The sequence below is a fragment of the Mastigoproctus giganteus genome, chromosome 10 (genome assembly GCF_048544385.1).
Source record: "Mastigoproctus giganteus isolate SK-2022 chromosome 10, ASM4854438v1, whole genome shotgun sequence".
Classification (NCBI taxonomy): Eukaryota; Metazoa; Arthropoda; class Arachnida; order Uropygi; family Thelyphonidae; genus Mastigoproctus; species Mastigoproctus giganteus.
This window is the reverse complement of record NC_143584.1, coordinates 41771381-41795925: the sequence shown is the minus strand read 5'-3', so window position 1 is coordinate 41795925 and position 24545 is coordinate 41771381. Positions and strand designations below refer to the sequence as shown.

General features: G+C 38.1%; 1 protein-coding gene across 3 annotated transcripts in view; it reads left to right on the top strand.

Annotated features, from left to right (window-relative positions):
* LOC150078999 (uncharacterized protein KIAA2013 homolog) overlaps positions 1 to 24545 on the top strand; it is a 349674-nt gene that overhangs the window by 189771 nt on the left and 135358 nt on the right. For all 3 annotated transcript variants that reach the window (XM_090382754.1, XM_090382753.1, XM_090382752.1), the window contains exon 9: positions 22620 to 22751. In XM_090382754.1, coding sequence (XP_090238880.1) covers positions 22620 to 22751 — 132 coding nt within the window. The remainder of the gene's footprint in view (positions 1 to 22619; positions 22752 to 24545) is intronic.

The window sequence follows — 24545 nt, the reverse complement described above, 5'->3', positions numbered from 1 at the left end:
CCGTTCCGATAACTTGGTAATTTGGAATCTCCTCTTTTCGATCTCCTCTGGCTTAAAATCTCTCTACCTCATTCTGTCAAATTCATCTGTTGTCTCTCCCTTCTCCCAATTCCACTAATCACTTAGAGCTCTTTGACTTCCTCTCTTTGCAACTTGACTTTCTCCAGTCCAACTTTCCTAACAGTGAGGTAATTTTCCTTGGTGATTTTAATGTTCACAACTGCAGCTGGCTTCCGTTTTCTAGTCACACCAACCCAGCTGGTCGAGTTGCTGAAGCTTTTGCAATTACTAATAACTTTGCACAGATTGTTCATTTACCTACAAGAATACCAGACAATCTTAACCATACAGCCCACACTTGATCTTTTTCTCACAAACAACCCTTCTAAGTACACGGTCGAAATGAGTGGTCCTTTAGCCACCTCAGATCACAACTTGGTGATTGTCTCTTCTCCAATGGAGCCTTTATCTCTTGGCTATTCCCAACCTCGTATTCTTTAGCATTATAAGAATGCAAAATGGGATGACCTGCGAGATTTCTTTTCTTCTTTTCCTTGGTCAGGTTACTATTTCAAAACTTCTGATGTCAACATTTGCTCAGATCGTGTCAGTGAAATTATTCTTGCAGGAATGGAATCCTTTATCCCACACTCCACTTCAAAATCTTGTCCTTTATATAAACCTTGGTTTTCCAATAAATGTGCTAAGGCTGATTTTCAAGAGAAGCACGTTGCATACCGTAATTGGCTTGTTTCTAATTCTTCAGTTTCATTTTCTACCTACACCAAAGCTCGCAACAATTGTAAATCAGTTATTAGTCAGTCCAAACTAGAGTCTCAACAGGCTAAGAGTAGAAAACTTGCTTCTTGCCCTAATGGTAGCCGAGCATTCTGGTCTCTTTCCAAAGCTATTGGCCGCAACTTTTGCCCATCTCTTCTCCCACCTCTGTCCAAACCAGATGGTTTTGTTGTCACTTCAGGCAAGGAAAAGCTGACCTGCTAGCATCCCATTTTTGTTCCAACTCACGTGTTAATGATCTTGGTAAAACACCTCCCAGCATTCACAACACTCTCCATTTGATTCCTCCTGTGATCTTCCGTCAAAAGGGTGTCAGAAGGATTTTGACGAATCTTGACGCTAAGAAAGCTTCAGGTCCTGATGGTATTTCTCCAATTGTTCTCAAAACCTGTGCTCCTGAACTTACCCTGTTCTTTGCCGCCTTTTTTCAATTTCGTATTCCAAAGGTGTTTTTCCTTCTGCTTGGAAATTTGCTCATATCCAGCCAGTTCCTAAAAAGGGTGACAAATCCCTCCCATCCAATTATCGTCCCATTGCAATTACTTCTACTCTTTCTTAAGTAATGAAGAAATCAATTAACCGCCAACTCTTAAACTACCTAGAAACCTTCCGTCTGATCAACGATCACCAGTATGGATTCCGTCAATGTTGATCCACTGGTGATATTCTGGCCTATGTTGCCCATTTATGGACTAATTCAATGGAAAAGTTCGGTGAAACACAAGCAGTTGCTCTTGACATCTCAAAGGCTTTCGATCGTGTTTGGCATAAAGGCTTCCATCTTATGGTTTGCCAACTGTTTTTTGTAATTGGTTATCCAGTTTTCTCTCTGATCGCTCACTGAGGGTGATGGTAGATGGCTCTCTGTCTTCTAACTTCTCCACTAATGCCAGTGTCCCTCTAAGGTTCAGTTCTTTCCCCCACTCTTTTCCTCTTGAATATTAATGACCTTCTTCCATTGACTGGAAATCCTATCCATAGTTTTGCCAATGATAGCACATTGCATTCCACTTTCCATTTTAAGAAACCTTGTTCTGCCAATCAACTTCAACTTCTCGAAAATCTGCTATCAATTCCTTAAATGCTGATCTCCAGGTAATTCTCCAGTGGGGCAAAGACAACTTAGTTGATTTCAATCCTTCTAAAACTCAGTCTTGTCTTATATCTCACAAAACGGATTCTTCTGCTCCTATGCTTATCTTTGGTGACACTCTGATTTCTAGGCAAAATGATATATCTCTTTTGAGGATTACCCTGACTTCTAATCTCTCTTGGCACAAGCACATTACAAATATTGCTTCCTCTGCATCTAAAAAACTTGATTTTCTCTTTCGCTCTCAGTGTTAACCTTTCTTCCAAACAGCTGTTCACTCTGTACAAATTGGCCCCGAGTGCCAAGCGAGTGATCTAGCGATTTCCAAAGCGATTTTCAAAGAGTATTTTCTATAAAGAAGTAGTTAAAATTTCTAAAGTCTTTTCCTTTCAAAGTTATTTATTTTCTGGCTCTTTATAAATAAAGAAGGAAGCCTCCTACAAGAAAGGAAAAACACCTTTCTTTTGTATATATATATATAACTAACTCTTGTAACACACTAACCACTAACTTTTTATCGCTTGGTCACTGGTGGCACCGCTCTTGCCTCCACGTGGCGGGGCCGGTAACCTGGGAGAAGGAAGCTCCTCTCCCGGGGTGAAAAGGAGCAACAATGGATTGCGACGAATTTCCACCAATAGAGCCAACAGGCTCTCAACATATTGACACCCGTAGAAGGGAACATGATCCTAGTCTCTCGAAAAGAATGAGAACAGATTCTAGCAAACCAGAACCACCAGCTTTTCTGATAATGCATTCATTATCGAATCAATCAGTAAGCAATATGTCTCCCTTTGTCATTCAAAGATGTCTCGAGAATTCAGCAGGAACACCAAAAATGGTAAAACAACTCCAGTCAGGAGATCTATTAATTGAAACCACGCAGGCAAGACACTCTGAACTGTTATTGAAACTGTCAACTATAAGCGGAATCCCAATTAAAGTCACGCCGCATAATACACTGAACTCCTCTAAAGGAGTAATAAGTGAGTGGGATCTACTAAACGTCACCGAAGAGGAAATAGTTACGGAATTACAAGAACAAAAAGTAACACAAGCAAGGTGAATCATGATCCGGAAAGATGATAAACTAGTTCCAACACGAAATATCATACTGACCTTCAGTACACCAAATTTACCAAACTCAGTAAAAGCAGGCTACCTCCACTGCCGAGTCCGGGCATACATTCCAAATCCCTTAAGGTGTTTCAAATGCCAAAAATTCGGTCATTCTCAAACAACATGCAGAGGAGAAATTACATGTCCTAATTGTGGTTCTAAAAATCATTCTCAAACAGATTGTACTGCAAAATCTCCAGAGTGCCCAAATTGTAAGAATGATCACCCAGCTTATTCAAAATCATGTGATCTGTGGAAAATGGAAAAAAATATACAGAAGTTTAAGATTGAACACAAAGTATCATATCAAGAAGACAAGTCAAGGTAACTATGCCAAAACGCAGCTATGCTATTGCTACCCAAAACTGTCAAGCTGTTGCTACCCAAACAGAAGTGTCAATACCACCTAACACATCCATTGCAGAATGGGCACGATCTGTACTTTTGACAGATCAGCCCGCTAACAAACCTGTTTCAATCGACGAAATAAACAATACTCCACTCTCAGTTCCATCTAAAATTACACCAATCGATAAATTACAAAGGAAACCACAAAGGCAACGTGCCTCTGAATTGAAACAACCAAATTCAAGCAGTATGGACAGCGAAGCTGTAAATGCACAAGAAGAAACAGTCCTTCATCTTCATGCAGAAGATGACATGGAGACTGGATGTTCATCTACTGGTACCGATGAGGTAGAAGGGAGTACAGAATATGGACGCCCTTATTTTCCAAGAAAGGATAAGATAAAACATGATCGTCAAAAGCAAACTGCTCCCTCTTACAAGAAACAGACAGAATCATCTTTCCTCTCTAAAACCAAATAATGATGCACATCGTACAATGGAATTGCAGAGGTTTATGCAGTAATACCGATGATATATACGATTTGATCTCACAATATAATCCGGTAGCCATTTGCTTGCAAGAGACTTATTTAAATCCACAGGTAACTTATTCGATTAAACATTTTACAGCCTATAGAAAAGATAGAATTAGTTCAAGCCATGCACATGGTGGAGTTGCAATTCTAGTGAATTGTAAATTTCCAGCAAGAAACATTCCTCTTCAGACCCACTTAGAAGCGGTTGCAGTTCGTGTAGCAATGGGAAAAACAATAACTCTCGTCTCTTTGTATCTACCACCTAACAATATCTACACGTTGAAAGAATTAGAAGATCTTATAAAACAGATACCATCTCCTTTTTGTCTTCTTGGTGACCTAAATGCACATCATCCGCTTTGGGGATCTGCTTACATGGATAATAGAGGGCACTTGCTAGAAAAACTCATAGACCAACTAAACCTAACTTTGCTAAACACTGGTCTAAACACCTACACTCATCTCTCCACGGGATGTATGTCGGCAATCGACTTGTCTATTTGTTCCCCTGAGTTACTTCCTATTATTGATTGGACGGTTTATCACTTCCCAATAATATGCAGAATTCAAACAATGCAGACATCTTGCCCCGATCATCGGGTATTATGGAAATTTTCTAAAGCAGATTGGGAAAAGTTTTCTGTCTCCATCTCCTTTGATAGCCAATTGATACAACTAGGGTCCATTGATGATGCCACCGAGCACATTACCAAACAAATACTAGCAGCAGCTTCCAAAGCAATACCAATGTTTTCTGCTTTCAAACACAGAAACCTTAAACACTGGTGGAATGACGCTTGTACCATAGCGAAAAAAGAAAAAAATAAAGCCTGGAATCTGTTCCGTAAGTTTCCAACCACCGACAACCTAATTCAGTTTAAAAGGCTTAAGGCAAAAGCACGGCAAATAAGAAGACAAGCCAAAAAAGAATCATGGATACAGTTTGCCTCTTCTATCACAAAAGACACTAGCAGTAAAACTATTTGGAAAAAAACTCGACAACTAAATGGCAAATTTTTACCGGTTTCTGCTCCAATTTTTACCAAGAACGGACAAGAAATATCTTCACCACAAGAAATAGCCAACGAGCTTGCAGAGACTTTCTCCAAAACTTCCGCCACTGCAGCTTATAATTCTTCCTTTCTACAAACTAAAGCCATAGCAGAAAAATATAAGATAAATTTCCAAACTACCCAGTCTCTAGCCTATAATCAACCTTTTTCGTCTTTTTGAACTCCAAACAGCACTAAACAGATCACCAAATAGCGCTGCCGGAGCTGATGGAATCTATTATGTAATGATGAAACATCTAAACAATATAACTCTGAAATTGCTAATAACATTCTTTAATCGGATCTTCCTTGAAGGTACCTATCCCTCCGCCTGGCATCACTCCGTTATTCTAGCCTTTCCCAAACCAGGAAAGGATCAATCACTCACACAAAATTATCGACCAATCTCCCTCACCAGTTGTCTAGGTAAAACTCTAGAAAAGATGATAGACAGGCGACTTACCTGGGTTCTTGGAACTCAAAACTTGTTAAACAACAATCAGTTTGGATTCCGACAGAACAGATCCACTTTAGACCTCATGGTGAAAGCAGAGACTAACATCCGTAATGCTTATGTGAAAAATGAACACCTTGTAATGGTACACTTTGGACATTGAAAAGGCTTTTGACACAACCTGGAGGTATGGCATATTGCGAGAACTTCATTCCCTAGGATTGCGGGGACATTTACCAAAATTTATTCAAAACTTCCTCCAAAACAGAACTTTTCAGGTTCGTTATCAAACAGTACTTTCTCATATTTATACCCAAGAAGAAGGTGTCCCACAAGGGTCAATACTTAGCGCTACTCTTTTTTCACTTAGGCTGAACACTATAACCCACAACATTCCCAATAATGTCAAATTATACATGTACGCTGATGATCTCACTCTATCTTGCAGTTCAAAAAATATTAATACTATTGAAAGACAGCTGCAACTCTCCATAAATAAGCTAGAAATATGGACACAGCAGAATGGATATCGTATGTCAGAACAAAAAACTGTTGCAATTCACTTCTGCAAAAAACGCAAGCTGCATCCGGAACCAGAACTACGGCTAAAAAACCACCTGATACCACTCACCAGTAACCTTCATTTCCTAGGTTTAATGTTGGACACCAAACTTAACTTTGTTTCTCATATAACATATCTCCGAACTGTATGCTTAAAGAAACTAAATATTCTTCGGTCCATTTCTGCCATGAAATGGGGTGCTGACAGATACTCTCTCCTACATCTGTATCGTGCTCTTATCAGGTCCCGATTAGATTATGGAGCTGTTGTCTATGACTCTGCTAGGAAAAGTGCACTAACCAGACTGAACACCATCCAACACAGTGCCCTTCGTACTTCGCTAGGAGCCTTTAGAACATCCCCTGTCCAGAGTCTCTATGTAGAGGCGTATGAACCTCCACTTCACCTTAGAAGGAAAATGCTGCTCCTCAATTATGCAGCCAAAATTCAAAGCCTTCCAGCCCATCCTGTTCGACCATTGCTTTTCAACCCTGATTGGATCACGTTCTACAACAGCAAAGTTACAGAAAATAAACCCACTGGTATTCGATTAAAAGAATTGATACATGCCTGGGACATAAACTTTGACAATATGCTTCAAGAGAATGATGTACCTGATCCACCCTGGTCTGTAACTCTCCCTCACTGTGATAACTATTTTCAGCAATGGGGAAAAAAATCCCTGCCATATGAAAGTATTAAACAGCTACATAAAGGCCATGCCCTCAACAATGCTCAACGCTGTATAATATATACAGATGGTTCGAAAACAGACTCTTCTGTTGGTGCTGCAGCTGTCTTTTCCTCTTTCACGCTTTCAATATCATTACCAGTTGAGTGTAGCAGTTACACTGCAGAATTATATGCAATAAAATTAGCCCTAGAAAATATAAACACTTCCCACAATACTAGCAGTATAATATACACAGATTCCATGACTGCAGTATCCGCTTTGGACAATAAACTTTCAATATCGCATCCCATCATAAAACAAATTTTTTCCTGCTTAAACCACCTACGAAGTAAGAATCATGCAGTGCTATTTTGCTGGATCCCAGGGCACTCTGGTATCACAGGTAACGAGAGAGCAGATCAGGCAGCCAAACAACCAATCAGTGCAATACCATCACATTACCAAGTACCATACGTAGATTATTTGAAGCACATTAAAAAAATCAATACAATCCAGTGGTCTGAAATCTGGAGGTCACAAATGAACAACAAATTGCTTGAAATCAAAGAGGAACCAGCACTATGGAAATCTAGCTTAAGAAAAAACAGACAAGAAGAGGTTGTGCTAGCAAGATTACGCATAGGGCATACACATCCAACCCATATATATCTACTCAAGCAGGAGGTCCCACCTCAGTGCACTCATTGTGCTTTACCACTTACCGTCAAGCATATACTCTTAGATTGTAAGCAGTATTCCTATTTCCGAAAAAATAGTTTCCCTTCACTGTCACAACTGAAAGAGCCTCTATCACTTGCCCATATTATTGGAAACAATGCGAATTTAAGAGAACTATTTACCTTTCTTAAGCAGATAAAAATATATGATTTTCTATGATTACAAACTGGAACCAAATTTTATATAAAAACATGTCATAAGAACAGGCACATTTTGGCCCTAGTTGCCCTTGTGCCCAAAAATACCAATACCTCACTCTGTACAAATTGCAAATCCGCCCTACTATGGATTATTGTTCCCACATCTGGGATGGTGCCCCCAAAACCTCTCTCAGGCTTCTTGATTCCGTTCAGAAGAGGGCGGTTAGGTTAATTAATGATTCATCTTTAACAGTCTCTCCACTCTCTGTCTCATTGGCATACTGTTTCTGCTGCACGCCTCTTCTACAGATACTTCCATGGGCACTGTTCTTCTGAATTGGCTTCTATAATTCCCGCTCTCACTTTCAAAACAGTCCGAACACATGCCGCCACCAGCCAACATCCATTTACTGTCCAACTTCAAACTCACAGAACCAACTTTTCATCTTCCTTGTTTATTCATTCAATTGCCGTTTTCTGGAACAACCTTCCTTCGTACATATTTCCTGAAAATTACAGTCTACAGAAGTTCAAGTCTAATGTCAACAAATATCTCCTTTTGTCTTCTCTACCTCCTACCCCAGCATGGTACTAAGTTCTATAGATTCCAATACCTCTCGTGTTTGGGGTTTACATAAAAAAAAAAAAAAAAAAAAAATGGTATCAAATATGAAAAGCAATAGCATAACCTACCTCGTTTTCTGCTCTTACCCGGCTGTTATCATCAGAAAAATGACTTAAGCCATTTTGAATATGATAAAAACAGGCTCTTCTATAAGCTAGAGGCAGTAGTGCTCAGATTCTTATGTCAGAAGGGCATTATGGATTTTTCTGCTCCTTTGCTATCTTCAATGACACTCTGATTTCTAGGCAAGATTATATATTTCTATTAGGGATTACCCTGACTTCTAATCTCTCTCTCTCTAAAAGCACATTATAAATATTGCTTCAACTACATCTAAAAAACTGGGCTTTCTCTTTCACTCTTGGCATTACTTTTCTTCCAAACAGCTGCTCACTCTGTATAAATCGCAAATCCGCCCTGCCATGAAATATTGTTCCTACATCTGGGATGGTGTCCCCCAAACCTCTATTAGGCTTCTAGATTTCATTCCAAAGAGGGCAGTTAGGTTAATTATTGACTCATCTCTAACAGAGTCTGTCCACTCTCTGTCACATAGCCATTCTGTTCTGCTGCATGTCTTTCCTATAAATACTTCCTTGGGCACTGTTCTTTTGGATTGGCTTCTATAATTCCCGCTCTCTCTCTCTTTCTCCCAAACTTCCAAACCAGTTCAAACATGTGCCACAACCAGACAGCATCCTTTTACTGTCCAAATTCAAACTCATCAAAACCGACTTTTCTTCTTCCTGATTTATTCATTCAACTTCTGTTTTTTTGGAACAACCTTTGTTTATACATATTTCCTGAAAATTGCAATGTATGGAAATTCAAGTCTGATTTCAACAAGTTCTTTCAGCTTTTCAATTCAACCCATTCATGATACTAAGTACTATAGGTTCTAATACCTCTCATGTTTGGGGTTTTCGAAAAAAAAAAAAAGTTGAAGCTGTTTGTGCAGACAAGATTTCTCAAACTGGTAGGTGGAATGCAAAGTGCTATCATCAGCAAAACTATGGATAGGATTTCTGGTCAGTGGAAGAATGGTAAATTAATATACAAGAGGAAAAGAGTGTGAGAAAGAACTAAACCTTGGGGAAAACCTGCATTAGTGGAGAAATTAGAAGACAGAGAGCCATCTACCATCACCTACAGTGAGTGGTCAGAGAAAAATCTGAATACCCAATTACAAAACACAGTGGCAAAGCATAAGATGGAAGCTTATTTAGGAGTCCTTTATGCAAAACAAGATCAAAAGCATTTGATATGTCAAGAGCAACTGCTTAAGTTTCTCCAAACTTTTCCATTGAATTTTTCCATAGATGGGTGACCAGTATATCACCAGTAGATTGATACTAATGGAATCCATACTGGCAATCACTGATCAGTTGGAAGGTATCTAGTCAGTTTAGGAGTTAGTGGTTAATAAATTTCTCCATTACTTTAGAAATTTGATAGTATGAACCAGAGCTATAATGCTCAATACGTTCTACATTGATATCAATATCTGTAAAAGAATAAGAGAAGTTTACCGCAATATGATACGTAGAACACTTCCATATGATACTCTCCAGAAATTAAAACGAAGACAATTAAAAAATTGAAAATCTTAGATTACAATAAGAAATAATTAACAATAATTAAAAATCAAATGAACATAATTAAAAATCAATTTAAAGCAATTAAAAATTAAGTAAAAAATTAATTTAACGAAAAAAATTGCAAAACGATTTTCCTTCCTGAAGCCGACAATGCTTTTCGACTATATGTTGTGATGATCATCATCACTATTCTGCTCTTCCGCTTGGCACGGGTTGTCGATCTCTTGAATCTTGCATCATTTGTTGATAACTCTGAAAGCTTATGTTTTCCTTTAGGCATTGGAGGCATTCTCTTTTGAGTCTTCCTGGTGGTCTCTTATCTCCAATTCTTCCTGTTAATACTGCATTAGGCAGCCTGTGTTGTTTCATCTGGTTCACATGTCCAAACCACTGAAGTTGTTTTTTGTAGATCTCTCCTTACTTGTTCATTACTTTTATGTTCTCTTCAATTTGTTTTATTGATTTTCCTTAGACATCTTATTTCAAATGCCATTATTTTTTGCCTTTCTTTCTTATTTATTCTCCAATTATCTGATCCATAAGTTGCTGTGGGTATGATGACAGTTTCATATAGTTTAATTTTTAGACTATTTAAGATTTTATTGCTCTTCCATATGTTTTTGAGTTTGTTCATATTTGTCCATCCGATGTTCATGTAATTAATTTGGTCAATATTATTTAGGTTTCTGGTTATTAGAGAGCCCAGGTATACAAATATTTGTACTTGTTCTACTTGTTGATTTTGGATGTATATGTTTATGTCTTCTTTGTTTTTTTCCGATTTGCATTACTTCAGTTTTATTTATATTAATATTAATTCTATAATTGTTGCTTGCTATATTGATGTTTGTTAATATTTCTTTTAGTTGTTCTTTGGTTTCTGTTAAAATCACAATATCATCTGCACATTTTATGTGGTTTATATTTTTTCCATTTATTATTGTGCCTCTTTTTTCTTCAATTGATTTGATTAGTTCTTCTAGGTAGATATTAAATAGATATGGGGATAAAGGGCATCCCTGCATGACTGCTTTCTCTATATCAAATTTCTCTGTTTTAAGGTTGCTGAATTTTACTATTGCTCTTGTATTTTTGTAGAAATTGTTTACAAACATGATTATTTCATGATCAAGTGGGATTTTTCGTAGTTGCTTCATTAAATTTTCTCTGTTTACTGAATCAAATGCCTGCTTGAAATCGTTGAAGCACAGATAAAGAGGTTTCTTCTTATTCTAATATTTTTCTGCAATGATGTTTAGTGTGAATATTTGGTCTGTTGTTGATCTGCCTTTTCTAAATCCTGCTTGTTCTTCCCCTATTGTTTCTTCATATATTTTAAGTATCCTATTTTGTAAGATCCTTATAAATATTTTATATATAAATGGTTTAAAAGGGTAATGGGTCTATAATTCTGATAATTTTCTTTATCCCCTTTTTTTGTGTATAGGTACTATTATTCCACTTTTCCAGTCTTCTGGTATATCACCTGTAAATAAAATTAGATTAAACATTTGTGCGAGGTGTTTTAACATTGCATCGCCTCCAAATTTCCATAGTTCTGCTTGGATACCATCGTTTCCCGGTGCCTTGTCATTCTTCATTTGGCTGATTGCTTTCTGAACTTCTTCTTTTGTTATCGAGGGTGCTTTATCTCTTCTATTATCTAAGGCAAGAGCGTTTTTTCCTTCCCCTTTGAACAGGGTTTGGTAATATTTTTTCCATATTTTTTTAATTTCTTGCATGTTTCCTGTTTTTATATTGTTTTTATTTTCATCATCAGTGTTTTCGTGATGTATGTTTTAGAGAGTTCCTTTGTAACCCGGTAAGTTGTTTTAGAGTTGTGACGTTTATTTTCCTCCTCGCACTGCTTTGCTTTGTCTTCCAACCATTTCCTTTTAGCAGCTTTACATAGGTTGTCTATTTTGTTTTTTAGGGTTTTATATTTTTCCCTTTTTTCTTGACTATTTTCTTTGTTTAGGAGGTTTTTCATTTGTCTTTTTTCTGTCCATACATCTAAAATTTCTGCTGTAATCCAAGGATTGTTTGGTTTTTGTTTTGTTCCCAAGGTTTCTAAGGCTGCATCTTTAGTCATTTGTTTAGTTTTCTCCCATATATTTTCCACAGATAATGAATAGTTTATATCTTTTAATTTTTCTTTTAGTGTTTTCCCATAAATTTCCTGTATTTTGTCTTCTTCAAATCGTGATATATTTAATGTTGTTGTATTTTCTTTGGCTTCATATTTTTAAATTTCCATTTAATTGTTGCTGCTAGCAGTTCGTCGTCATAAGAGTTTTAACATTTTGAATGGATTATTTACAGTTGTTATTTATTAAAATGTAGTTGATACAGTTTTTTGTATTTCCATCTGGTGATGTCCGTGTATACTTATGTTGAGATCTGTGGTAGAATCTCAACCAGCTCCAATCCAAAGGAATCTTTCCTGAGTCCAAAGAAACCCTCATTATTAACCTCAGTGGCTCGATGCACACTCTCACAGTCTATCTAAAAATTACTGGGCATATGCCATCAACTCCAAGAGCCCTACTTGCCTCTAGGTTTGAAAGTTCTAAGCCTCCCATACCCATTAATCAATGGTCTGACCAGATTCATTTTTTTACTTCTTTGTATTTACTTACATGAAAAACTCTTTGTCCATGTTGTTTGTTCTCTTAGCCAGTGATTTCTCATGCTTAGCACTTGCCACCCTAGAAAGCCTGGCTAGTTTAACAGTGCATCTTTTTCTGCTCTGTTAAACTAGCCAGCTCCATATTCAGTCTTCTTGACATCCTCCTTATGCCATATTTTCTTAAATGGTGTATGCTTTCCATGTATCCACCTATCCTTTGCTAACAGCTCTGTTGATGTATGTCATGTAGCACCTCAGACTGTCATAGTCTTCTTTCATCGTGAAATTAAAATCCCTGCATTTGCCTTTAATTACAGGGATCTCTCTTCTCATCATCCAACTTAGAACTCCATCATCACACCCTTCTAATGGTTCCTATGCTGTTCAGCCCTGTGATGTCATGTGGTTCATGGGTGATGACCAGGTACAGAATATTCTTATCCCTAATAATTTTCCCTAACCTACTGATATAAATAATAATCATCTAGTTTATTTTAAAATTTTGTCCCAAAGCCAAGTTCCCCTCCCTCTTACTTCAATCAAATTCTTTAAAATTTGACAATCTGTTGGTTGTTGTTGTTATTTGATTTTTTTAGGAGCATTAGCAACTAGGCCATATTGCTCCCGGGATATACGGTGGTCATTCCCCGACCTTTCCGCATCCTCCGTATTTGGTGGTCACAGGCTCGAACCCCGGTCTAATCAAGAAGCGTGTGCTACACACTGCTGCTCCTGCCCACCTGGCTACAGAGGCACCCCAATCTGTTGGTAATATCACCAACTGTTGCTACTGGCAAACACACACCCCAGTTCTAGTCAACTATCCTTATTATAAAAAATGTGACTCATTTCGTTGAAAATGGAGTCTCCCAATAAAACTAAATCTTCTTGAACCAGAGCAGTATGCACTTCACTATTTTATTCTGGGATTTTATTTTATTCAGTAGCCATCCCATCTGAGTCATAATATCCTTGGATGAAATATTCAAAGTGGATCTTTTAGCAATGTAAGAATTAAACTTACAAAATATTACAGTAATTATTACAGTTACCAAAAATTTATCTACTACTGAATTTTATAATTTAAGTGCAAGAGATGCCAAAAACAATGTAATTATCAGAATTAACATATTTGTTATAACTTGTGAGTATACTGTATATGATCAGCACACAGTAATGCTACATAATAATATTTATCCATCTTTTCCCGTTCCAGATGCTCTTAAAATGAGAAATCATAAGAGATTTTGCAGTTTATTTTTAAAGACATTGACTGTGATATATACTTTTAATATCTATAGTAACAAAAATAATAGTTCTTTTTCTTCTTAGCATTAGCATTAGTAGAGGCATATAATGCAAGAAAGCAAGCTTATGCAGCATCAGCCAAAAAAAAAAAAAAAAAACCCTTCCACTTCACCCCTCCGTTCATTCAAAATACCTGTCCAGCTGAGCCTTAAATTTATTTAGGCTATCAACTTCCACAACAAGGGATGTAAGTGTGTTCTACCAACCAACTACCTGCTGGATAAAGGCAAATTTCCGCACATCTATCCTACATCTGTCTTTCCTCAATTTGAATTTATGCCCTCTCAGGTGATTATTCTGAGCAAGAGGCAGTATCCCATCAGCATTGAGCATGCTCAAACCATTCAAGTCTTTGTATACCTCTGTCAGATCACCTCGCTGGTGCCTAGTCTCCAGACACTGTAATTTGCAAAACTTAAGCCTTTCTTCGTAAGAGCAACCCTTCGTTCCGTTCACTAACCTTGTTGTCCTTCTCTGTACTCGTTCCAGCAGCTCTACATCCTTCTTGAAATGAGGCCTCCAGGCCTGTATACAGTACTCAAAGTGTGGCCTGACCATTGCCTTATACAAGGAAATAATCACCTCCCTCTCCCTGCTAGAAAAATTCCTGTATATCATTGATAAGACACCATGAGCTACTCTTGCAGCCCATCTGCACTGCTCAGAGAACTTCATATCTGCCTGCACAATTACCCCCAGGTCCTTTTCATTCTCGACCACTGTCAGTGTAGTACCACAGAGTTGATACGTTGATCTGGGGTTGCTGTTTCCCATATGTAGTACTTTACATTTGTCAATGTTAAACTTCATTTGACATCTCTCAGCCCATCTGCTCAACCTTTCCAGATCCTGTTGCAGCAGCATAGCGTCAGTAGCGTCCTTAACAACCCTGCCAACCTTTGTATCGTCTGCAAACTTGGATATTAAGCTTGATATACCATCATCAATATTATTTATAAATACAGAAAACAATAATGGACCCAACACTGAACCCTGTGGGACTCCACTAATAACATTAGTCCATGATGAGCAGTGTCCATTAATTACCACTCTCTGTCTTCTGCCACTCAACCATCCCTTTATTCATAGCAACAATTTGCCACCAATGCCACACTGCTCCAATTTGTGCAGCAGTCTTCCATGTGCAACAGTATCAAAAGCCTTTCTAAGATCCAAATATATAATATCAAAGTTATTCCCTGCATCCAATTCTTTTGTGACTACATCATAGTATCCAATCAAATTGGTCAGGCAAGACCTTCCCTTAACAAAACCATGCTGTGTCCGAACTATAACTGAATTCTTGTCAAGATGTTCCTGCAGTGCTTCCATTAATTTTCCTGGAACAGAAGTTAAACTCACAGGTCTATAATTACTTGTGTCAGCCTTTGATCCTCCTTTGTGAATTGGGGTTACATTTGCACATCTCCAATCTGTGGGTACCTCCCCTGAGTCCAAGGAAGCTCTCATAATTATGGCTATAAAATTGTGGTCCATTTCCGTCAGCATGAATTGTTGAGGAGCCTTCCATCTTGCAGTGGGTTGATAATGGCAGCAGTTTACCCTTTTTTTTTACCTAACAGGAAAGTAAAAAATAAAATATAACCCATGCTGGGATCTCCATCTTTCAGACTATGCCATAAACTTAAGAGATCGAATTGTTTTTGCATTTAATGGTGTATGGTCAACTAAACGCCATATTGTGCCAATTCAGATGATAAAAGTAGTGAAGTCTCTAGTGTAAAACTCCCCAAATAGTGAAAACAAATGAATGGAAGAGATTAAACTGTCTGTTAAAAGGGAAAAAAAAAATATATCCTTTACAGTTTCTTCATCAAATAAAAGTTGTTGCAGTATATGTAATTCCCCTGGTTGATTCAAAGACTTGAAGCATAGCTATGCTCATTATTAAAGGAGGAACATTCAATAAGAAAATCTTGTACAGTTAGCATTAGCATTAGTACAGGCATTTGATGCAAGAAAGCAAGCTTATGCAGCATCAGCCAAAAAAAAAAAAAAAATAAATAAATAAAATAAAATAAATAAAAATAAATAAAAAATAACCACTTCCATTTCACCCCTCTGTTCATTCGAAATACCTGTCCAGCTGAGCCTTAAACTTATTTAGGCTATCAACTTCCACGACAAGGGATAGAAGTCTGTTCCACCAACCAACCACTCACTGGCTAAAGGCAAATTTACGCACATCTATCCTACATCTGTCTTTCCTCAGTTTGAATTTATGCCCTCTCAGGTGATTATTCTGAGCAAGAGGAAGAATCCCATCAGCATTGAGCATGCTCAAACCATTCAAGGCTTTATACACTTCTATCAGATCACCTCACTGGTGCCTAGTCTCCAGACACTGTAATTTGCAAAACTTAAGCCTTTCTTCTTAAGAGCACCCCTTTGTTCCATTCACTAATGCCTTTCTCTGTACTCGTTCCAGCAGCTCTACATCCTTCTTGAAATGAGGCCTCCAGGCCTGTATACAGTACTCTAGGTGTGGCCTGGCCATTGCCTTATAAAAGGGAATAATCACCTCCTTATACCTGCTAGAAAAATTCCTATATATCATTGACAATACACCATGAGCTACTCTTGCAGCCTGTCTGCACTGCTCAGAGAACTTCATATCTGCCTGCTTCATATCTACCTCCCCAGGTCCCTTTCATTCTCTACCACTGTCAGTGTAGTATCACAGAGTTGATATGTTGCTCTGGGGTTGCTGTTTCCCTATATGTAGTACTTTACATTTGTCAATGTTAAACTTCATTTGACACCTCTCAGCCCATCTGCTCAACCTTTCCATATCCTACTGCAGCAGCATAGCGTCAGTAGCATCCTTAACAACCCTGCCAACCTTTGTATCGTCTGCAAACTTGGATATTAAGCTTGATATACCATCATCAATATTATTTATAAATACAGAAAACAACAATGGACCCAACACAACCCTGAGGGACTCCACCAATAACATTAGTCCACGATGAGCAGTGTCCATTAATTACCACTCTCTGTCTTCTGCCACTCAATCATCCCTTTATCCATAGCAACAATTTGCCACAAATGCTACACTGCTCCAATTTATGCAGCAGCCTTCCATGTGCAACAGTATCAAAAGCCTTTCTAAGATCCAAGTGTATAATATCAAAGTTATTCCCTGCATCCAGTTCTTTTGTGACTGCATCATAGTATCCAATCAAATTGGTCAGACAAGACTTCCCCTTAACAAAACCATGCTGTGTCCGAGCTATAGCTGAAATCTTGTCTGGATGATCCTGCAGTGCTTCTTTAACCAGTGCCTCCATTAATTTTCCGGGAACAGAAGTTAAACTCACAGGTCTATAATTACTTGTGTCAGCCTTTGATCCTCCTTTGTGAATTGGGGTCACATTTGCACATCTCCAGTCTGTGGGTACCTCTCCTGAGTCCAAGGAAGCTCTCATAATTATGGCTAACGGATTGCTTACTTTCTTTGCCGCCTCCTTTAATACAAAGGGTACTAGGAAAATTTTGCAATATGACGCAACAATGAATCACAGGAAGCTGCTTGTTGCTGCATGTTGAGACATGTTCATACGTGCATAGTAGCCGCCGCGCCAAGTCGATGGGCTCAGTTATTCATTAGTAGTGAGAGTGTAAAGTGCTTGCGATGGCATCGTGGTCACAAAATGAGATAAGGACAGTTTTGCGGTATAATTTCGTGCGTGGTTTAACCATAGACCAGTGCTTAGAAGAAATGACTCTTGCACTAGATGATGATTGTCCACATCGTACAACGATATTCAGGTGGTATAGAGAATTCCAAAGGGGAAATTTCACTCTGGAGATTCTGAGAGGCCGGGAAGTCCACGAACGTCAGTTACGGCGGAAAACGTTACTGCTGTGAGGAAAATGCTTGACGAAAACAGGCGAGTGACCTACCAACAGATAGAGGATACTTTGGGCCTAAATGCACCAGCAATTCGTTCGATTCTGCAAGATCATTTGCACGTGAAGAAACTTTGTTCTCTCTGGGTGCCGCATCAACTGACTGAAGAGCAGATGACACGACGTGTGACTTGGTGCCGGGAGATGTTAAAAAAGTTTGATAAGGGACAATCTCGGTATGTGAACAACATCGTGACAGGTGACGAGACTTGGCTGTACTATTACGATCTACCGACCAAGGCTCAAAACAAAGTTTGGGTCTTTGATGATGACGACACACCCGTAATTGTCTGAAAATCCCGATCTGTAAAGAAGAAAATGATAGCTGTATTTTTCAAATCGAGTGGAATTGTGGAACGTGTCGTTTTGGACACGCAGAAGACAGTCACAGCTAAATGGTATACTGAACAATGCCTGCCTAAAGTCATCGGATCTATGAAGAACCTGCGGCCAAAGTCAAGAATGGACACCTGGTACCTCGATCACAATAATGCTCCAGCTCACCGTGCCAAAGCCTGCACCGAATATTTGACCACGACAGGACTGAAACTTCTCGAGCACCCTCCCTACAGTCCAGACCTTGCTCCCTGCGACTTTGCACTTTTCCCGCATGTGAAAATGAAGCTAAAAGGGAGGCGGTTTTCCAGTGATGAGGACCTTCTACGGGCTTGGGACAACGAGTGTGCTTTACTCCCTAGTGAAACTTGGCAGAACTGGTTTAAAGATTGGTTTCGGAGGATGGAGAGGTGTATTGAATGTAGAGGAAATTACTTTGAAAAAATTGAATAAACAAAGCTGTATTGCAAAACTTTCCTAGTACCCTTTGTACAACTGGACAGATCCCATTCACCCCAGGTGCCTTTCTTGTGTTTATCTTCAACAATTTCTCCTCCACTTTACTCTCAGTTATTACAAGATTCTCTAGCTTACTGCCAGAGTTAAATACACATCTGGCAGTTCCCTCGCTGAATAACTCCTCATGTCTGAATGTCGATGCAAAATATTAATTTATTTGTTAGCTACCTCAGCAGGATCATCAACAGTTGACCCATCGATATCAAGTGGACCAATCTGATTCATCCTCTTCCTGCTAGAGTTTACATAAGTAAAGAACTCTTTGATGTTTTTCTTTGCATCCCTTGCCAAAGATTTCTCGTTATCTGCCTTCGCCTGCCTAACCTCCTTTGTATCTTTGTTACAGATCAACTTGTATCTATCATAGCCTTCTGTGTCACGTGTTAATTTGTATGTATCCCATGCATTTTTCTTCTCTGCCATATGTCTTATTAGTTCATCTGACCTTCATTTAGGCCTAAACCTTGAACAATATTTCTTAGTTGGTATGTAAAGTCTAGTAGCTTCCAAGATAAGTTCTTTGAATGCTTCCCATTTTGAATTTGCTGTTGGTAACATCATCAGTTGGTCCCACTGTATAGAATTTAAATACTGCCTCAGTCCATCGTAGTCGCCTTTAGGAAAGCAATAACCTTTCCCTTTACCCCTAATGGTAGTTACCTCTTTGAGTAAATCCCACTTCAGCACACTGTAATCACTGCCACCTAGTGGTTCATTTATCTGCAGATTCTTAATGCATGAAGAATCACTACTGATAATCAAATCAAGAGTATTACTCCCTTTAGTTGCCTCCCGAACGAACATGCTGATCTAGAAAACAATCATCCAATAAATCCACAAAAGCATTGCTAGTGTGTGTGACCAGCCCCCAAATTCCAGTCAATATCTGGGAAATTAAAATCCCCCATTATAAGATTCTCTGATTTACTGGCCCACTCTATTTCCCTGTACAGTTTCTTATTATACTCATCAGAGTCATTAGGCCTATAGCACACTCCTACTCTCAATTTTGATCTCCCAATGCTTATGTCACACCAAACTGACTCGACGCTGCACTGTCCAGTGATGTCGACAGGCTTCACTTCCTTGGATTTTATGTATTTCTTAACTAATAGCATAACCCCTCCTCTCTTCCTATCCTGTCTATCCTTTCTGTAGACATTGTACTCCCCAAATTCCAGTTCTGCATTCCTTATATCTGTGTGACACCACGTCTCTGAAATCCCAACAATATCTGCCTTTGATGTTTTGAGCAATACCTCAAATTCATCAAATTTATTTTCTAAACTCCTAGCATTGGTGTACACGCAAGTATACATGCATCTGTTCTTTTTCTTAGCTACCCTAACACAACCCATGTGTTTACTTGTACCCCAATGATTCCCAGCATTCTCTGAAATATCCTGCATCTTATTTTCCAGGCTGCTGCTCATTCCCAAATTCCAGTTCTGCATTCCTTATATCTGTGTGACACCACGTCTCTGAAATCCCAACAATATCTGCCTTTGATGTTTTGTGCAATACCTCAAATTCATCAAATTTATTTTCTAAACTCCTAGCATTGGTGTACACGCAAGTATACATGCATCTGTTCTTTTTCTTAGCTACCCTAACACAACCCATGTGTTTACTTGTACCCCAATGATTCCCAGCAGTCTCTGAAATATCCTGCATCTTATTTTCCAGGCTGCTGCTCATTCCAATAGAAGCAGTGCAAGAATCACTTTCACCTCTGCCAGTGGCTACTGTTAATCTATTAGTCCTTGTATCCCCCCCCCAAGCTAGCAGTTTTCCGACCCACCTAAACACTGCCTCAATAGCATCAGCAAATATTCTTGCACCCTTTCTATTTAAGTGTATCCCATCCCTGTAGAAGCAGTCTCTCCTGTTAACAAGTACAGACTAGGCTGAAAAAAATTCTACCCCTTGGCCTTGCACAATTTTTCCAGGGCCGAATTGATCAACAGGGCTCTCATCATATACTCCCTCCTATCGTGTCTGGGCAGAATTGCAGACACTTTCAAATTCAACCCTAATTCACGGCTTTTTTTCAACAGTGACCTGTACTTGTTAAGTAATTCCGCCAGTCTCCTACTTTTAATATCATTAGTGCCAACGTGTACAACGATATCACCTTTTGTGCCCTTAAAAGATGATATCCGCTCTACAACGTCATCAACCTTTGCCCCTGGCAGACATACCCTGGTTCTTGTTAGAATACTGCCAGGATGTTTGAGTTACTACTATTTTATAAGCAAATGTATATAGTAACACTGCTTATTTGCATTCTTTTAGTCACCAGTGATAAAAAGATGCAAATCTCAAGAAAGTATAAATTCTAGGAAATGAAAACAAAAAAAATTGATATTTGCTTCCCTTTAATGCACTGAAAATAAACATGGCAAAAAAAATATTTAAAAAGAATTAAACTACTTTTAAGGAATACTCACATGCCATGTGTTTTTATATTTTAAATTTATATATTGTATATTAAAACACTAAAATTACTTTAGATTTTAAAGATGACGTGCACTCAGAATGGCTTTAAGGGGGTGAATCCAATATTTTCTTATCCTTCGCTTTTTTTGTTTCTGCATATGTAACAGACAACGTATCCTTATGTGATGGAACTGAATAAATTACCTTGCTGTTTCTTTTACTGTTTTCCTGAAGCTACTTTAATATTTCAACAGTTGGTAACTGTCCTGTAATTAAAATTAATGAAGACTGAAAAATGTTCTCCTATCTACAACTGATCCAATCAGTACTATTTACAATGCACAGATTCATCATCATCAGCCATTTTCAATCCACTGCAAGATGAAAAAGTCTCTCCAGCAACTTTCCAGTTCCTTCTGTTTTGAGCATGGCCATCCATTTACTACCCAAAAACTCATGAATTTCATCTATCCATCTCCGCCTTTGTCTTCCAGGTTTTCTTCTAGCTCCTCTTGGGTACCATTCTGTTATTTTCTTAGTCCATCTGTCATCATGTCTTCGAGCTATGTGTCCTGCCCAAGACCATTTTAGTTCTTTAGTTTTGATAAGAATGTCCTTTACTTGAGTTTGCTGCCTAATCCATGTGTTTCTCTTCTTATCTAACAGTCTGATTCCCAATATAATTCATTCCATTCTTTGCTGTGTAGTTCTCAGCTTCTCTTCCATTCTTTTGGTGAGTGCCCAAGTTTCGCTTCCATAAGTTATGGTGGGGAGTATACATTGGTTCATTATTTTACGTTTCAGACAAACTGGGATATTGCTCTTCAGTATGTGACTATGTTTCCTAAATGCTATCCATCCAAAATTTATTCTTCTCTTGACTTCCAGCCATTTATCATTATTACAGCTAATAACTTGTCCCAGATAAGTATATGACTCCACCTTTTCAATTACTGCTCCTTCAATCATTATTTCCCTTTCTGCGGCATGCTTGTTCATCATTACTTTTGTTTTAGCCATATTCATCTTTAGTCCAAAATGCTTACTAACTGTGCATAACTGATTAAGATTTTCCTCTAATTGTTTGGGATCGTGGCTTATGACCACAATGTCATCTGCAAATTGTAAGTGGTTTAGGTACTCTCCGTTCCCATTGACTCCTTTCTGTGACCAATCTAATCTTCTGAAAGCTTCCTCACAGATTATATCACCATTTCTTTGATATTTTACAGAAAATAATCTGTTTTTTGTAAAGCAGTTTTGATAAAGCACATCTTTGATTAAACTTGTCTTTTATTAGGATTTTTGCTACAATCAAGGAGAAAAACAGTTTTTAGTACTACTGTATTAATTATCTGTAGCTTGCTTTTAAACTGTGAATTATCCCTAAATACTTGCAACTGCTTTACAGTTGCAACTCACTTGCAACTGCATAAAGAAAAAAACTGCATTGCAATATTCTGCAAGTGCACATTCAGTGACTGTGAACACAAAGAACATTTTCAACCCAGATAATACAGGAATGCTTTATAATGGCCTGTCTAGAAAAAGCCTATGTGGAAAGGTCAGAGCTGTCATGGAGAGAAGCTGAGTAAATAGTAACTCAGTACTGCTAAATACTAATGCTGATGGAACAAAGAAACTTAGGTCTTTAGTTGTTATTAAATCTCAAATTTAATGTTTTTAAATATTTGAAATGTTTCATTTTATTTTCTTTAGTATTCAAGATGGTGATGATTCACAATATGTAATGTACTTGGGGAAGATTGCAACTGTAGATTCTTCAAATGAAATAGCTTTCAGTATAGCAACACCAAAAATTCAAGATTCACTTTTGGTTGAAGCCAAAAGGTAAGTATTTTACATGTACATTACCTCATATATTTTTTTCTATTATAAATGTAAAGCATAAAGTCCTTCTCTGAAGAATAATCAAAATGAGTTGTTAGAAGCAATTTATCTCATAATGTTATTAGTGGAGTTCCTCAGGGTTCAGTGTTGGGTCCATTGTTGTTTTCTGTATTTATAAATGATATTGATGATGGTATATCAAGCTTAATGTCCAAGTTTGCAGACGATACAAAGGTTGGCAGGGTTGTTAAGGACACTACTGATGCTATGCTGCTGCAACAGGATCTGGAAAGGTTGAGCAGATGGGCTGAGAGGTGGCAAATGAAGTTTAACATTGACAAATGTAAAGTACTACATATGGGAAACAGTAACCCCAGATCAACGTATCAACTCTGCGGTACTACGCTGACAGTGGTAGAGAATGAAAAGGACCTGGGGGTAATTGTGCAGGCAGATATGAAGTTCTCTGAGCAGTGCAGACGAGCTGCAAGAATAGCTCATGGTGTCTTGTCAATGATATACAGGAATTTTTCTAGCAGGGATAGGGATGTGATTATTCCCTTGTATAAGGCCACACCTTGAGTACTGTATACAGGTCTGGAGGCCTCATTTCAAGAAGGATGTAGAGCTGCTGGAACGAGTACAGAGAAGGGCAACAAGATTAATGAATGGAACAAAGGGTTGCTCTTGCGAAGAAAGGCTTAAGTTTTGCGAATTACAGGGTCTGGAGACTAGGCATCGGCGATGTGATCTGATAGAGGTGTATAAGGCTTTGAATGGCTTGAGCATGCTCAATGCCAATGGGATTCTTCCTCTTGCCCAGAATAATCACCTGAGAGGGCATAAATTCAAATTGAAGAAGGACGGATGTCGGATAGATGTGCGGAAATTTGCCTTTAGCCAGCGGGCAGTTGGTTTGTGGAATAGACTTCCATCGCTTGTTGTTGAAGTTGATAGCCTAAACAAATTTAAGGCTCAGCTGGACAGGTATTTCGAACGAACGGAGGGGTGAAATGGGAGTAGTATTTGTGTTTTTTTTTTTTTTTTTTGGCTGATGCTGAATAAGCTTGCTTTCTTGCATCATATGCCTCTACTAATTCTACTAATGCTAATGCTAGTAAGGTAACTGAGATTTTCCAAAAACATACAAATCCAGAGAATTAACTCTAGATATGTGTGCTTTCTGTGAGCACACAACTGAAAATAATAAAATAGAATATGTACTGCTACAAAAAAAAACAATTATGTACTGGCAAAAGGATAAGTATTGGTTCCATCTACAGGGCTCTGAGCCAAAATATTCTTCAATTTACAAGGGACTAATCATAAATTATTTTTTTTTAACCCCTTTAACTGCTTCCTTACAAAAGGCTCCCTTTTTTAAAAAACACAAAAGCAAATGACAGTTAACTGAGATACTATACATATATACATATATAGAATGCATAAAAATTTACAAGAAAATCTGATCTCATCTGAAACTTTCTGCTAGAATTGTGTGTATTTCTCATTGTACCTATTATTTAATGTGTACCTATCATTATTTACATTTCCACTGGATCTTCTGTGTTCACTAGCTCCAATTCTTCCTGCAGTCTTTCTGCTACTGCTGATGGAATTACTGATTAAGTAATTTAATCCCCACACTTCAACTAGGTTTATTACACAACTGCAGTTCAGAAAAATTTCACTACTATACCATATATTTTATGTTTCTTTCAAAATTCTCTCGATCTCCTTCGCTATTCCAAATGCTTGATTAGTTTTCCACATTTCTATGCAATGTTAAAACAA